Source organism: Halichoeres trimaculatus, unplaced genomic scaffold (assembly GCF_033239565.1).
Source record: "Halichoeres trimaculatus isolate MK-OKI-2021-1 unplaced genomic scaffold, fHalTri1.1 fHalTri1_scaffold_10, whole genome shotgun sequence".
Classification (NCBI taxonomy): domain Eukaryota; kingdom Metazoa; phylum Chordata; class Actinopteri; order Labriformes; family Labridae; genus Halichoeres; species Halichoeres trimaculatus.
Genome location: NW_027437187.1, coordinates 17556987 through 17573178, shown reverse-complemented (window position 1 = coordinate 17573178; position 16192 = coordinate 17556987). Strand labels below are relative to the sequence as shown.

General features: G+C 39.1%; 3 protein-coding genes across 3 annotated transcripts; 1 reads left to right on the top strand and 2 right to left on the bottom strand.

The window, feature by feature from the left end:
* Positions 1 to 963: 963 nt before the first annotated feature.
* cib1 (calcium and integrin binding 1 (calmyrin)) lies at positions 964 to 2608 on the top strand. Its single transcript, XM_074677351.1, has 7 exons — positions 964 to 1102; positions 1483 to 1517; positions 1620 to 1719; positions 1867 to 2020; positions 2099 to 2217; positions 2297 to 2385; positions 2474 to 2608. The coding sequence occupies exons 1-7, from the start codon at positions 1052 to 1054 to the stop codon at positions 2493 to 2495; spliced, it is 570 nt and encodes a 189-aa protein (XP_074533452.1). The 5' UTR covers positions 964 to 1051; the 3' UTR covers positions 2496 to 2608.
* A 213-nt stretch (positions 2609 to 2821) lies between these two features.
* Positions 2822 to 6434, bottom strand: rccd1 (RCC1 domain containing 1). Its single transcript, XM_074677350.1, has 8 exons — positions 6128 to 6434; positions 5817 to 6026; positions 5570 to 5735; positions 4159 to 4280; positions 3976 to 4071; positions 3202 to 3372; positions 3082 to 3111; positions 2822 to 2982 (listed from the first exon to the last, which is right to left on the bottom strand). The coding sequence occupies exons 1-8, from the start codon at positions 6327 to 6329 to the stop codon at positions 2822 to 2824; spliced, it is 1158 nt and encodes a 385-aa protein (XP_074533451.1). The 5' UTR covers positions 6330 to 6434.
* Positions 6435 to 6481: 47 nt separating this feature from the next.
* On the bottom strand, positions 6482 to 12905 carry unc45a (unc-45 myosin chaperone A). The gene is made up of 19 exons (XM_074677348.1): positions 12747 to 12905; positions 12430 to 12622; positions 11916 to 12091; positions 11714 to 11803; positions 11396 to 11563; positions 10970 to 11138; positions 10710 to 10880; positions 10326 to 10497; positions 9899 to 10199; positions 9707 to 9801; positions 9469 to 9610; positions 9144 to 9284; positions 8869 to 8996; positions 8724 to 8790; positions 8519 to 8632; positions 8310 to 8425; positions 7738 to 7855; positions 7485 to 7640; positions 6482 to 7376 (listed from the first exon to the last, which is right to left on the bottom strand). Exons 1-19 carry the CDS (start codon positions 12765 to 12767, stop codon positions 7089 to 7091), a joined length of 2826 nt encoding a protein of 941 aa, XP_074533449.1. The 5' UTR covers positions 12768 to 12905; the 3' UTR covers positions 6482 to 7088.
* Positions 12906 to 16192: the final 3287 nt, after the last annotated feature.

The window sequence follows — 16192 nt, the reverse complement described above, 5'->3', positions numbered from 1 at the left end:
TTGGATGTGCATCACTTAGACTTATATTGTCATTCAAAAAATTAAAACCAGTCAGTGCACAATTGTCAAAATATGGTTGTGAAAAATATGTACTACAATAGAATATAAACACCGCACACACTGGATGTTAGGAATGTATGAGACAGTAACATAGACATAAAGTTCATGGAAACAGTTGCAAAGTGTAGTCACGCACTAGCTTAAAAAACACGAGTGTGCGTGAGGGAGCGTGTTACTGTGAGTTCAGCAGTCTGATGACATGTGGGAAGAAACAGTTGGTCCTGTTCCTGCAGAACCTCTTTATAGAGGCCAGCACAGGGAACAGTCTATGGTGGTAGTGAGGGATAAATGACACAGACAAGCTGCAAAACAAAAGCACAAAAATAGGCTACAGCTAGGTTGTAAATATATTATTAAAACAAGGGTTTGTTATAATACTTGGGGAAAGCTATATTTAAATTCATCAATTTCACGTCAATATATCTTGATTGCCTGGAACCTTTTTTCATGGGTTATACAAAATAATGAGTTACAGAACTTGCACAATGCTGATATTATCACATTATGTATTTCTGCATGATGCAGTCTTCATCCCTTTCTTAACCTTTCCATATTAATATCTTTAATCCTGAATTTCCCTTTAGGCATTAATAATAAAGTACATTCTATTCTGTTTTAATATAAAATCCACAAATAAAAATAATGAATAGATAGGCTGGGTTAAATCAAATTTAAAAACGGCCATGTTGTTGACTTTCATCAATGGATGCCTGAAAGCAAACCTGAAGCAAAACTTAAGTTATGTAGTCTGGTTTTCCTTATGAGTGAAGTGTAGCAAAGCTTCAGGGTTTTAAATGTTTTACTGTACATGCTAGCACCTGTTACTGCTGTTGTTGACTAGTCCGTCCCCGTGGGAACCATTACGTAGCCTCATACAGGAAAGGGAACGCACTGGTCTGATCCCGGAAGTACGCCATGTAGAACTGAGTAGTTGAGCAGTTCACGGACTATTGACAACAACAAAAGTACGTTTTGAAGTCGGAATTTCAGGATGGGCACTACAGCAAGTCAACTTGGGAAGGATTTGTTGTCGGAATATCAAGTAAGTGCCAAAAGTAAAGTCCACAAATCAACTAATTATAATCGATGTCAAAGTTTACGGGATTGTTAGAGTTAAGCTGTTTGTGTGTCGTCCCGTAATGAGAAAAAAAATCTCGTATATTATTTCTGCTCGTTGTTTGAGTTTTTTAAACTTTCGGTCTGCCGTTGGATTATGTTTCAACTACGTTTTGAAATACCATTGGATTGATTTTCTCAAACCATCTGTAGTTCTGCTTTTATTGACATAGTTTAATGCTAATGTTGCTAATATGCACACATGAATGCATTATCAAACGAAGTCAGACTAAAACTATACCAGTGTTGAAAAATGAACTTTTTAATAACAACTGTTGATACAATCGTGATCACTTTGACTTTTAGGAGCTGACATTCTTGACAAAACAAGAGATTCTTCTGTGAGTATTCAGCTGCACACCACACATCAAATGTTAAGATTTTAAAAAACATGAAACAAACTTAGTTCTGCTTTTTACGTCACTTGAGTCATTGTTTTTCAGTGCTCACAAGAGATTCACTGAACTGCTCACAAAAGATGAGAAAGATCTACCAAATACCAGGGTGTCAATGGAGAGGATTTTAACTCTGCCAGAACTCAAGGTGAAAATATATACTCTAAAGAACATATTCTGTTGTCTTTGATGTCAAACTTTTACTGTGCTTAATTCAGTTCTATGTGCTTTTGTCTTCAAGGAAGTACTAAATTTACTGATTAACCTAACTGACCCTTGTACCTTTTGTCATCAGTCCAACCCATTCAGGAAACGAATCTGCCATGTCTTCTCTACATCTGATCAGAAAGATGGGAGCCTCACATTTGAGGACTTCCTGGACCTCTTAAGTGCCTTCAGCGATTCCGCTACTTTGGAAATAAAATCCCACTACGCATTTCGTATATTTGGTAAATAAAAATGAGGTATTTTCATTGTTTAAACCTCACAATAACAATTTGTGTAATGAAACTGATACCATTTTTCAGACTTTGATGATGATGGAACTCTTGATTATGGTGACCTGGAGAAGCTGGTCAACTGCTTAACTGGTGAGACAGATGATACAAGACTTACGACTGAAGAAATGAGGCAGCTCATTGGCAATGTAAGGTTACTGAGGCTTTACTTTTTTTCTTTGCGTTTAGCTGCAGGATTTTAAGATCTTGTCTTTCCATGTTCTTCAGATTCTTGAAGAGTCAGATATTGACAAAGACGGCACTGTTAACCTCTCAGAGTTTCAGCACGTCATCTCAAGATCACCAGATTTTGTCAGGTAAGGACAAATCATATTAACCCCATTGCTTGCATGTACTCTACTCAGTGGAAATTTGTTTAACTCCTTATGTATTTTGGTTTTCCAGTTCTTTCAAGATTGTGCTGTGAAGACCTTTAACAGTGTGTGGAAAAGCACTGGCCTTCAAACTCTCATTGTGTTGAATTTCCAAGTAGCTCATTTTAGAAAATTGTCTTAAATTATATTAGCATTTACTGCCTTTTCTGTTTTATGTGTTGTTTCTGAATTTAATGACTGTGATTTTTAATTCCTTTGAATAAAATTGAAAATATTTACAACAACTCAAGAGCAATTGCTTTTACAAATAAAGATTTTGTGTTTTTTTTTCTTCAAAGGATTGTATCTGATGCAATAGTATACACTTTTTGGTGTTTTGTCCAAAGTCCAAGTGTATTAAAGAAATGCCACAGTCATTTTAAGAGCTAGCTCCTACATCCATCTTGACGACAGCAGCAAAAGTGTTCCAGGCTCCGCACACAACATCAATCACACGCATCTGCTTCTCCCTGAAGAACTCCACACACTGGGGCTCATCCGAACTGACTGAACTCTGGTGTCCAAGTTGGCCATAGTCTCCTGAAACAGTTATATAAAAGATGCAGGGTTAAGAAGACCAAACATGGGCTCTATAAAAGACAAGAACAAAAATCAAAACAGGCATCCTTATATACATACCCCAGCCCCATGTGTAGAGTTCACCTGTGGCTGTAATGAGAAAAAAAAGATTACGTTTTTTCTACTAAGATATTTTCTTGCCCACAAATTGTATTTTAAATGTCAAGTGAGGTTACTTACTAGTTAATGCAGCTGTGTGTCTGTGGCCACAGCTGACTTTCTGGACTTCACATGATGGAGTGACATCTACCAGAGCTGGAAATGCCTGGATCGATATGAATACCTCTTCATTCTCCTCTTTCTCTCGCAGCTCTTCAGCAGGAGTTGAGCCAGAATGTTGGCTTGATGCCCCTAAAAACTCAATACTTTAGTGCTTACAGCAACTTGTCTTCTAACTTAAAGTGACAATTATGAGCTGTATAACAGACAAAATTTAAGATAATTAAGTTCAGGAGATGATGGGTTCATAAGGAATTGAAAGACCTCCCTGTAGCTACTTTTAACATTTAAGTGTTTTGCCAATTAAAAACATGGTCAGGTATCAAATGTGGCCCATGTTATTAAGTTAGTCATACTCAAAATGTGGCCTCCTTTCTTTCTATAGGTAAGCTATACAATATCAGTATTTGATGTAACATTTGATGTACTAGTTGGTCTGAGCATGATAGCCATGCTTTAACACGGTGAAGCTCAAGCCAGCCATCAGCTACCTTCAGAGTTATTTTAGCAGACTTGGTATTTTAAACAAATCAAAATTTTTTCGAGTCTCTTCAATTCTTGTGCATTGTTTTGTTAATAAAATTTTAAATGGAGTAACTAGAATAGCATTCTATCTTTTTTGCAAGCCTATGTTGTAGCCACTGTGGATTCTTTTTATATTAAAGCTCTGGGTTATTTGGTGTGAAAAATACCCATTGAGTAATTTATGAATAACTTGTGTTCAAACAGATGTACCTGCGTGTTGCTGTTGCTGAGCTTTCCTCAGACCTCGTGATGGAAGACCTAGCTGGCCAGTTTCATTCCAGCCCCACACATACAGGTCACCTCCATCTGTAAAAGAGTCACTGATTTTCTTTTTTGTGTTTAGGGTCAAGCTGATTTTACTTACATTTTTACACATCATGAAAAAACACTTACCACTGATGCAAGCAGAGTGCCAGCCTCCTGCAGCCACACTGCTCATGGGCATCCCCAAGAGAGCCTCAACTGCCCTGGGCTCCTCCTCAGAACTGAGGCCTCCATGCCCAAGTTGGCCATGGCTGGGCAAAGAAAAAATCCAAGAAAACTGTTCTGTGATGCCAATTATAATATTATTGACCAAAATATCCTAAAAGATATGCAGAGGTGGTTGACTTTCCTTTAGACTGAAGCTCCACAATGAATTTTTCCAGATTCTATTGTCCCTAGGTTGTTGTACCTGTTTTAATCCCTACCAGCAATGATTCCACAAAGCAAATTTGACTCTTGGGATAAAAACACATCAAGGTTCATTTGGAATGGCAAAAGACCCAGAATAAGACATATGGCCCTACAACTTCCAAAGAGTAATGGAGTTATTTTCTTGATAGATCTTCATGAATACTTCCATGCAGCACAACTGAGACCTTCAGCCTGTTGGTTTATACTCAAATTTAAAGCTTTTGTCATGAGATAATAAAGAAATATAGATTGCAGACAGAGAGGAAAATATCAAATTGGATTGCACGTGGTTAAAAAATTATACCAGGCCAACATGACTTTTGATTTAAACAATGGTTAGAGAGTGTGTTACTTCACTCAAGTAGGTGCCATACTTAAAGTAGGGAAGTATATTAGATTTCAAGAATTATAAGAAAAATTTGGACTAGAGGAACAGGACTTTTTCAGATACCAACAAATACAATTTTGCATTACAAAAGATGTTAAGGTTGACCCTAAAACTGAACCTACAGGCATAATTGTGATCACAGAAAAGGCTTACCACCAAGGTAAATCTCAAGTCATCTCAGCTTTGTATTAAGCTCCAGAGGAAAATGGAGTAAGCTCAACACTACTCTGAAAACAAACAGGAATCAGAGTTGGTCCAGAATTTGTGTGACAGAATGCACCACCACTAGCTCACTGATATGAAGAGAGTTTAGCTTGAAAGACATCATGTTTTATATAAAAACCCAGATGAAGAGTGGGCAGCTAAAATCACCCCAGCCAGTCTGGAGGCTTTTTGGTGGCCATGAGACCAACCACACGTTTTCTGGAACTGCTCTAAAATAAAACCCTTCAGGGATGTTGTAAATAGGACTATAAATGACATAACAGGTAATGAGATTCCAAACAGTTGTGTCATCACGTACCTGGGAAACATTGAACAGACTGTTCATAAAAATATGTGGGTATCAGATTAAAATTTTACTCAAGCCAATAAAAAAAATAAAAAATGGAAAGTGGGAACAAGTAACTGAATTGTCTCAAAGTTACTGAGAAGTTAGACTCACATAATAGAAATGCCCCTGAAAATGTTTATGTATGTGTATCCACTGTATAGGGTTACATGTTTTAGGGGTGTATCTACCTTCCCTGTCCCCATGTGTACACATCACCAGAGGCAGTGAGGAGGATGGCATGCTCTGCACTCAGTGCCAGACTCTTGGCTTTCAGGTGTTGTGATAAGGGACGGTAGAAAGGTGGTTTCATGGCTATATAACCCCCAGGAACCAATGGAAGACTCACATGGCTTCCTGGAAAACAAATACATGAGCAGTTTAGTCAGCTATCACAACATAGTCCACGTCAATGCCATGTAAGTAAAAAATGATTACCAGAGGTCTCTGGTAGTGTTTTTATTTCCATGCTCCATGATCTGGTCTTCTTTTCCTTCTGCAAATCCCAGACCTCAATTTTGTCTGAAAAACCGAGTGTTAAGTATGCCTCACTGATGAAGACATCCGAGCCATGACTGAGTTCTGGGACACCGCAGGACTCGTTGGGTTGGACTGAACCGAAGCCCGTCAGATGTACACAGTTGTCACCTGACAGACAGAAGCAGAATGACTGCATAGAGTGCGATACTAACACACTGGAGAAGACTGACGAATCAGACCTTGAGATTTTGTTGTTATTTGATTCTTACCATCCAATTGTAAAGATGCTCTGCGACTCCAGCTTGCCTTAATTTGAACAACAGTATTCAAGCAACAGTCCTTGCTCAAAGTTAGCTCCGCAGGGCTACTCACTTTCACTTCATCAACTGTGTCCGTACTCTTTACTTCGGTTGTTTTCTCCCGCACGTATATCTGCCCGAATGCGTTAAAACCAAACCCAAACCAACGCATTTGAAAAGCATGGGCTTTGCTTGCTTTCTAATTGAATCGTAGTTGCAGCACATCAGAACCGTTGTTGTCTTTAGCGCATGGGTATATGGCGCATGCGCAATGCTGTCATTTTTTACAGGCGCGAGGACGGACTAACACCAGGCGGTGAAGTCAAACAGATACTAAACAAGAGCAGTACTCCGGTGAGCAGTCTTTATTCATTTCTGTCATAAGTTCAGTTTGTTAAGAAAATATCAAGCTATACACATGAATGACAGGAAATGTAGCGGAGTGTTCATATTTCAGTCTTATAGTGTACGCAAGAACAGGAAGTTATCACAAAGTGTCATACAAGTTAAAATAATATATGAAATGTGAAAGTAGATAAAACAGAAAATTAAAATATTAATGAGAATGAACAATATTGTGTTGATACAAAAAAGTGTAAGCAGAAGTTGAGTCATAACAATCTTTAGTAATGATTGTGAATGTTAGAGTGCCTTTTTTGGTCTCAGAGGTAAAACACACCAGCAACTTAGATTAATGTAAGCAGCTTAAAGCAAAGCTCATTTGTGTCACCTTGGAAGTATTAGATATTTTTCATTGCATACTTTCCCTCTTTTTATAGCTTTCCCAGTTTGTGGTAAAAACACCAAAGTATTTAAGCTTGTACCCGTCCTGACCTGATCTGACAAGCTAAAACCTTCATTGGTCCCATTTAAGACACAGATAACACCAACTTTACCCCCATAGGCACATTCACGCTCTATAGCAGTGTTTTCATGGTTCAAGTTCTTTGCTCTGTTCCTTCCCTTCTCTGGTCATTATAATGTTGTATTCCACAGCCTTGTCCAGACAGTTCTGGGCAATCCTGCAGACAGGCTCAGGCATGCCCTCTCCTCCCTTTGCCATGACAGAAAGAATCTCCAGAGCTTCACTTTCCATGAGCGTCTCAGCCAGACTTTTCTCTGCCTGCATCATGTTGTGAACGATGACCACTCCACGATGACGCAGGTCAGATATTTCACTGAGTAGCAGTGCCTGTACAATCTCTAGCCAATGGGTTGTCTGAGAAGAGAAGAGAGAACAAGGGGTCATAAAATAGAAAAGTGAATCATTTTATATCTGACAGTGCTACGTTGGTGGATGTGGGTGAATCGGGTGATTAATGCTTACTGTTCCGGGAATGCGGGCACAAAGCTCAGGCTGCTCAGCTGTCAGCATGGCCAAGGTTCCTGCAGCAGCTTTTCTGAGCCTCTCATCCTCCTCTCCACTGTACAACACGAGCAGCTTCAGGCGATCGTTGCCCGTGGCCAGAAACAGTTTCTGCACCTGAGAAAACAAACCAAAACCTCAATGCGTTAACTTCGACTTCTAAAACAATCTGTGCCATACAATCATCTTACACTGAGTTTATTCTTTTTTTTACCTCTGTACTTAAAACCAGATTACACATGCACTCTGTGGCGGAAGCTCGGACCAGATCATGCTCTTCGAACATATAACCTTCGACTTTTGGGACTGCCTTCTCCTTTATGATCTTTTGTCTGTGAAAAAACAAGCGTTAAAGAAAACCTCAAAACACTTAGATTTTCAAATAAAGTGGGACAAAAAAGAAAGCAGTTTTTAAAATCATATGTACTGTTTGACATACTGGCTAAAATGACATTGTCAGATATTTAAATGATAATGGTCCAGCTCTGTAGACTTAAGTAAAATGTCAGAAAACTTTTATAAGAATGCTTTCTATTTTTATGAATAAACAAAAATAAATGTGTGAGTACATATTCACAATTATACCTCTTTTTATGAAAAGTTGATCTGCAGCAAAACTTAAAATTAAACGCAATACTTATACACAAGTCTGTTTTCTTGCAAACACATTAAGACATGAATGAAGTGTTATATTCAAAAACTGGTTGTATTTTAAATGTAGATGAAACTATAATCCATGCTTCGTTTTATTGTATTTTAGGGAGACACTCCCCCCTAGTGGCCAACCTGAGTCTTTCACTAATGCCAGCCAGGTTTGTGAGAGCCATGAGTGCCTCAAAGTTCTGTAGCAGGGTGCATTCAAGACTCAAAAGACCGACCAGGGGACGCACCACCTCGTATATCTGACGACAAAAAGGAAGACAAGGTTAGGAAAGCATAGTGTGAGTTTCTTGAGTTCATTGTTGAAGAGACTTTCCACAGCATGGAGGTCTCACCCGCTCTCCAGGGAAGGCAATCTCTGGGTTAGATGTGATGGTTATTTTTGCCAGAGCTTGCGCTGCTTTGGTTTTACCAATATCTGTGTTGTCAGAGGCTAGTGGGATCAAAGCCTGTGGAGGACACATGAAACAAGAACCATGTAAAAGATGTTTAGATTAGTTTGGGAGAAAAAAAGGTATTTTTTTTATCAAACTGCCCTACCTTTCCTCCCCCCTGTGCCACCACTGTGCCTCTGTCCTCTTGTCGCTCAACCAAAGCCAGGAAGACCCTGCCATGTTACACAACATTAAAAGAAAATCTACATCATGAAAACAGTGACTAAAGTAAAAAAAAAGCATTTTCCTACCTGGCAATAAACTCCCTGCAGGCCTCAGTAAGACCAGGACTCTCATGCTTGACCATACACACCAACGCAGACACCACCCCAGCCTCCAGTAGCTTCACCAGCCTTTTCTCCACAAAGGAAGGAGCATCCTGACACATAAAGAGAGACAGATTAATGCAACACAAGCGTGGATAAAAAAAACTAAAGAAGATAGGAAAAGAAAGCTACTGTGGACTAAAATGTCAAGGTCATTTGATGTTCTTATGAAAAACACAAAAGGAGGATTTAAATGGTACCTTTGGGTGCTCCTCTGGAACATGCTGCTTGGCATACTTTGCTAGCTCAACCATTTGAGGGTCTGGCTTCTCTGCATCATAGCTGTTAGTACAATTTACTAATGTGGAGCCCACGGCAAACAGCACTGTCTTGTCTTCAGACTGGGGAAACAGTAAAAAGACTCAAGTAACCCCTCAAAAAAACCACAATAAAAACATTTGTTCTTGTGGTGAGGTTTTCAGCAACTACAAGAAATAAGCTCTTCTCATAGGAATCTGAGTGAATTGAACTGCATTGTCCAATTTTACATCCATCATGACCTTAAAATATAATAATTAGCCCAACCTTTGCCAGTTCAAACATGGACAGGAGAGCATTCTTGTCCTCAACCAAGTCTTCCTTCACATCAGCATCAAACGTGAGGTAGGCGAGGCCTTCCACTGACCACCGGCGAGAGGTTTGGGGCAGAGACTCGTTGCAAAGCCACCTACAAGTAAAAAAAGGTCAGGGCTTGGTAATTTTGTCAAATAAAAGTCATGCCTATCTTTTCAACCAGTATTAACATCAAAACAGACCAACATACTTCCTGCACTGCTTGGCCAGCTTTAGTGTGGATCCTTCTGCAAACTGCTTCATAGTAAAATCAGTCCCTCCGGCAGATCCAAGCTTGCATAAACCCTGCAGAAACCACAGATCATTCATCTCTATTCATGATGTTCTACTCTGCAGATGTGAAAAAATACACACTGGTGAACTTGTTTGCTTCATTCCTTACCACCAGGGCTCTCACACGTATCCTGTCATTCTCACTCTTCTTGTAGAGGTCCTTCAAAAGTGCCACACCATTAGCTGTGATAAAGGAGGCTCTCTTAGCCTTGCCTGCAGCATGGATAACAGCCTCCACTGCTATCTGCTGGTGTGTAACATCTTCGGAGGCACACAGAGCGATCACTGCATCCATCATTCCAGACATCTCTAGAGTTCTGTTGCCCACCTCGCTTGGTCCTTGGAGGAGTACAGATACTGTTTGGATGGCTCGCAACTTGGCCTCCAGGCCAGTGCAACTGAAGTATTGCCTTTCGAGAAAAACAACACATAAAGGGGCTTGTTTTAGAATGCTGTTGCTCACAAGGTGTTGAAATATGAAGCAACTCATGTGAGTAAAAGTTACAAAATATTAACAGTAGTTTCTGCGGTCTTACTGCACATATTCTTCACATAGTTTGCTAAAGTTCTCTCTTTCTTTGTCACTCTTGAGGTCATCATAAAGTTTGTTAAGCAGGACAGAGCAGCTCATGTGGGAGTTTTCTGTAAGAGGGAGATCTTTTGAGAGCTCAGGGACAGTTCCAGCCACCTCCAAGATTTTCTTTAGTCCTGGAGGAGAAAAATGAGCTAGTTAGTCAAGATAAAACTGGTAAGTAGTGCCTGAAATTGACTGTGACAGCTAGGGTCTTTGTCTAATTTTTTTGCAGTTTAAAACAGTCCAACTCCTTCCCATCCTTAAAAATCATGAAACAGTGAAGCTCCCTAAAAGCACAATGGTTTCTTTTAATCTTGCATAAGAGGTATATGCTTGTGTTTCATACCTTGGTCTATCACCCACAATGTGAGGGAGTTATCAGGATTTTTCAAGGACTTGCGGGGAACTTGTTTGACCAGGAGGTTGATGGCACTGTCTCTCCCTGGCCCTGAGACATTAGATGCTGGCATCATTTCCAAGAGGTGGCGGAGCATGGATCGTAACTCTTTGGATGGTTCTGTGTCAAATTTAAACATTCAAGTTTCATTGGAAGATAAAGAGATTGCAGGTAGGTATAAAACAAATCATGATCATTGCCAGACTCACCGGGAAGAATAGCTTCATCTTTTCCTCTAACCTCTTTTTTCATTCCCTCTGTCAGAGCCTCAAACATAACCTGCAGCAGGTGGCAGGCAGCCAGAGACACACCAGAGGCTCCTGATCCCATTACTGCACACAGCTGCTCCATTCCCAACTCATTCACTATAGCCATAGTCTAGGAACAACACATTAGATTTAACACTAAAAGGCAGCAAATCAACTGGGTGGCATGGTGTTGAGTGCATATACTGTGAGTGCAAGGAAATATGTTTACATAGCTGTTCTAAAATTAACATAGTGATGACAACAGAAATATGACGGTAACTAATGGACCATTATCATGGAATACCCAGTTTTAACTATTTTACAGACAGAAAACAAACAACTCATTGCCATGACTTTAATGAAGATGCCGTGAACCGTCAAACTTACTCTGGACTGATGTCCTGTACACAACCCAACAAGAGTCCTCAGGGCAGAGAGGACAACATCATCCTGCTTTGACTGAAGAAGTTTTTGTATCAGTTTCACTCCATCATTGCGGAATATCTGTTCGGCTCCAGCGTCTTCTCGAGATAAAACCACTAGATTCTGGGCTGCCTGAAATCAAACAGTGGACCATGTTATTCTAGTGCAGTTGAACTTTCCACATGGATACAAATAAATATTATATATATAAAAAAACAAAACAAAAAAATAAAGTGAGAAAATTCTAAAATGAAGTGTGTTATTTCTGAGTTACTTTTTTACCTTCTGACGATCTGAGTCGCTAGCAGATGAATCCAAGAGGAGGGAGAACATTTTCTGCACACGAGCATCTGTGGAGTTCAGTTGTGCCGACTACATGGACAAGAGAAAACATCTGTGTTAGCAGAACATTCCTCTTGTCAATATTTCAAATACAAAACAGAGCCCCTACGAACCAACCTAACTGTAAGGTAAAGCATATCACCTTCTGCTGGATCTGTGCTCCCAGCTGTCTTAGCAGATCTTGAAAGGCTTTGTTTTTAGGCTCCAGCTGGGCACACCTCTGTGTATCCATAAAGGCCTGGTCAAGTTGACCGAGCTTCTGGAAAGCCTGAGCTCTCCTGAACCTGGCCTTCACATCGCCTGGGTCAGCTTCAAGAGCTGGAAGGAACACAAGTTGAAACATATAGATACATATAGAGTGCAGACATACATCCCATTTGCTTAATTTAGCTGCAAACAGTTTCTTCTGTCATGGTAAGGGTTGAAAGAGCACCTAAAAGGCTTGTGATTCTTTGCAATGTACAATACAGTTGTTTGGAATTTATTTAACTTTACTTTTTTTGTAACTATTTTATGCAGACCACACCCTGTGTCTGTACCTTGTTTGGGATAAAGCTCATAGGCTGATGATTCAGTGGCTCACAGGGCAAAGGTTTAAAATTCATATTCAACCGTGATCAATAGCTACTTAAAGAGATTACACCATTCTCTCATACCGTTAGATGCATCAGCCTCTGCCTTTTTGAACTCGTTCAGTTTCAGATAGCAGGCAGATCGGTTGCGGTGGAGGACAGCACTTTCTGTTCGGCTGTCACTCAGCCTTAAAGCTTTAGTATAGCAGCAGACAGCGCCCTCCATATCCCCTGCCTTGAAGAGGGTATTCCCCTCTTCTCTCAGGGCTGCAGGGTTCTGGTTAACAGAGATAAAATGTGTCAATACGAGCTCAAAATGAAGGAAATGCTCCAAGAGTCCATCTAAATCATATCTGATCGCATAACAGCTACGTAGCCAGCTGCAGTATTCTTACCCTTACCTTGTTTTCGCTTCCTTCCATCTCCAAAGCAAACGGAGTAAAAGTTTCTATCTAGGATGAAAATTCCGTTTAAATTTTACTTGTTTATACACTCCGTACACTTGTGCACAACATGTTACATCTTGTAGCGCTTCCGGGTGTCAGGAGCACGTTGATGACGTACAGCCAACTGACCCGCCCATCTTTCCACGCTCCATGACCAAATAAGGAAGAGAGAAGCCTGAGCTTCCCTCTGTCTCCCTCTCTGCTTTATTTGGTTACATTTCAATTTCTCTGGCTTTCTCCACGCACACAGACAAAAAAAGAGTCTATCAGTCTGCCCATGACACTAAAAATCAAGCAGGTCTTGAAGTCCACCTCTCTTTATATTTGATGCATTTACCTGTATGTATGTTTTAGTGTGCCTGTTTGAAAAATTTCAACAAAGCAAAGTCTGGAATTTCACAAGCACTTTTTGAGTTTAATTTGAGTTGAAACTAACCGACTACTAACAGTTTATGCGTCATTATTTATGATTGAGCTGCTAAAGAACTTTTGGGTTGTGAAATATCATCCTCATGGCCTAGTCGCTCCTAAGCAAGCTGTTCAGTATTAAAACTTCCAGGGTTGATCATTCTAAAATGTATGATAAAATCGACAGATGTAATGAATGGCTGATGATACAATGATAAAATCATGCCCATTGATGGTTTTTTGGGATTTTTATATAACTGTTATTACAAAGGAAGTATAAACAAAAAATTTAAACTTCCCTTATAATTTCATGATTTATGTTGTAGCATGCTTTCCGGACATATGCAATTTTTAAAAAACTTAAATTCAAAGTTTCTGGACCAGTTACTGCCCAATACACTGCACTGAAGGCATTAGATTGAATTATATGTTCCAGAACTCAAATCTACTCATTTCACATTACCAAAATATAAGGAGAAAAATTTAGCACACTTTGTTTCAGTCTGCAAAAAGTGAAAAACATCTTATATTCATTTTTTTTCTTTAGCAGATTATAAGTAAGTAAAAGAAAATAAAGTCAAAAGAGTGATGTTGTTGAATTACCCTTGATGATAGAACACATACAATACATTCACAATCAAATCCTCAGTTTACAGCCACAAAGAAAGTGTCTTGGTCTGGTATTTCCTGCACCAGTCACTTGGGGACTCTCGTTTACCAGGACAAGCAAGCACTATTGTTGTACACCTTTGTTGCCATGGAGACAAGGTAGTTCTCCTCAGGCTCGGGGCAGAGATACACCTGTCCATGCTATTCAATTACGATACCTGCTTTGTAACTTTGAAAGAAGAGCCTTAACGGATAGTTGGTAAATATTTCCCAAAGGCTGAGCTTGCTGTGAGACCTCATACATACCAGATCCACGGGGGATCCAATAAACTCTGTGAATGTGTCAGGGAACTTAACAAAATGAAACCCAGCTGTGTAAACATTTGTTTCTCATTACAGCTTTGTTTTTGGAGAGATAATACATTCAGAATGAGATTTTGTCATTGTTGGAGTAAATTGTTGTATTTTTTAAGTTTTAAAGCTAGAAACTCTACAACTCAATCATACAAAATATGCAGTGGCTTTTTTGGATCCCACCAAAATCTATTAGTCTCTCATGACTAAACAGAACCGAAACAACACCATCTGTTCATGCCGTGTCCCACACAATCTGTTAAATTAATTAATGAAGTGTCAGCTAAGCTCCTGTTTCCATAAAAAACATAAAGAGCTGAATAATGATCCACTGAAAGAACTCAACAATGGGACTCACCTGTGAGGCATCATTCTAGTCTCTACAATGGGCTTCTCAGGTTTTGTTTACCTTCTCAGTTGTGTTCAGTTCTCTGCAGAAGTCATTCAGCTCTTAAGCCTCAGTGATATAATGATTAGGATGGGCAGCACTGTTTGAGCCAATCTGTTTATGGGATAGTACCACAGACAGGCTAATGCTGCATGGCATTTTAACTTTAAATTAGCCTCCAGTAACATCATGTAATCCGGTTTAGTTTATCTATAGCTTAAAAGTGAGAGGTAGGTTCTGCCTGTCACTGATAAAACCAGCCATCATGAATAAAAAAATATATTTTTTCGTGTTTTATTGTCACAGAGGCACATATTTCCCTTAATCGAAGCATTTTTTCCCCACTTAGAAGACCAAAGCCGTTTACTTTACTAGAAGACCATTTATTTATTTATTTTTTTAAATCCAAGCCCTTTTGATTCCCCCTTCTCACTTAATTTCCCTTTAAAATCACATTGAGACATATCAAAGGTTATCTGAGGCCATGAATAGACATGTGTTCTTCCACGCCTAGAGTTATCTAATTATTGGACTTTTGTATTTTGGACTCTGTGGTTTATCAGAGCAGATGATCAAACCAGAAACTGCTGTGGCTTACTATCACAGGAACAGCCCACACAGTAATAGGCTTTGTGATTCTCCTTGCCTGAAGGCTGATCATTCTGCTCTGGAAACAAAAGCAGCCACCCCCTAACGATATTTTGATCAAAGATGAAAGATTTCAGTATGTTGTTCTATATAAAAACAATGCTCAAGTTAAACAATATTATCAAAACAGAAAAATGAAAACTGCACAGAACCAGCTGTATTCACCCATGCCTTCCTATTTTTCTATTCTTCTACTCTTTTACCCTATTTACTCTATTTAAAAAACATAATACTTTTGTTGTTGTTGTTGTTGTTGTTTTCTATTTATGCCCATACTCAGGTGACAACCCTTTCTGTGTGCCCACACATGCAAACATGACATTATAAACTGTACAAATCTGAAGAACTTCCAAATTACCCAGAAAATTCTTCTGTTTCACTGCTTAGAACTTGTTCCTTCTATTATGGAGAAAAAGACAAGTGCCAGCTATCAAATTATGGTTAACTAAGATGATGGAAACACTTCAATGGGAGAGAATTAAATTTGTGCCTAAAGACAAGCTTGGCATATTTGATAAAGTTTTGCACCCACTGATCCCTTTTAGCAGAGCTGAAATATCACAGCTATATATGCAGTGTAAAGTGGCACTCCTTGAAGGAGGGATGTGAATACAAGCCTGTTGATGTTGATCAGGGTGCTTTGTACAGATCTTGTGATTTTGAATAAATCTTTTGAAAAAAACAAACAAACAAACAAAAAAAGAATAATTACATTAGTAAAAGTTCAAGGCAAAGCAGGGAAAAAAGACTCAACCAGTGATAAAAAAATACAAGTTAATACAGCATTTTTCAGGTAATTTGGGACACTATTTTTATGTTGATATAATGAACATAAACATGGTGGTATTTTTATAGCATAATTGTAGTAACTTTCTATCAGCACAGATTCATAGTTATGTAGGCAAAAATCTACTTCTAAGTACATATCGTGAAGTTTTTTTTTTAATGATATATAAACAGACTATAATCATATGATAATTTATCCATTCTGTCA

Bases quoted from the DNA above. Each gene is read 5' to 3' on its own strand.
- unc45a (XM_074677348.1), bottom strand. From the start codon at position 12,767: ATGGAAGGAAGCGAAAACAAG. The intron at 8,633-8,723 runs GTAGGGCAGTTT...TGTCCTCCACAG, and splicing joins TGGCACAGGGGGGAGGAAAG to GCTTTGATCCCACTAGCCTC. The intron at 7,856-8,309 runs GTTGGCCACTAG...GTTTTTTCACAG, and splicing joins GGCATTAGTGAAAGACTCAG to ACAAAAGATCATAAAGGAGA.
- cib1 (XM_074677351.1), top strand. From the start codon at position 1,052: ATGGGCACTACAGCAAGTCAACTTGGGAAGGATTTGTTGTCGGAATAT. The intron at 1,103-1,482 runs GTAAGTGCCAAA...TTTGACTTTTAG, and splicing joins ATTTGTTGTCGGAATATCAA to GAGCTGACATTCTTGACAAA. The intron at 2,218-2,296 runs GTAAGGTTACTG...CATGTTCTTCAG, and splicing joins TGAGGCAGCTCATTGGCAAT to ATTCTTGAAGAGTCAGATAT.
- rccd1 (XM_074677350.1), bottom strand. From the start codon at position 6,329: ATGCGTTGGTTTGGGTTTGGTTTTAACGCATTCGGGCAGATATACGTG. The intron at 6,027-6,127 runs GTAAGAATCAAA...TCTGTCTGTCAG, and splicing joins AGCATCTTTACAATTGGATG to GTGACAACTGTGTACATCTG. The intron at 4,072-4,158 runs GTAAGTGTTTTT...ACTCTTTTACAG, and splicing joins GCACTCTGCTTGCATCAGTG to ATGGAGGTGACCTGTATGTG.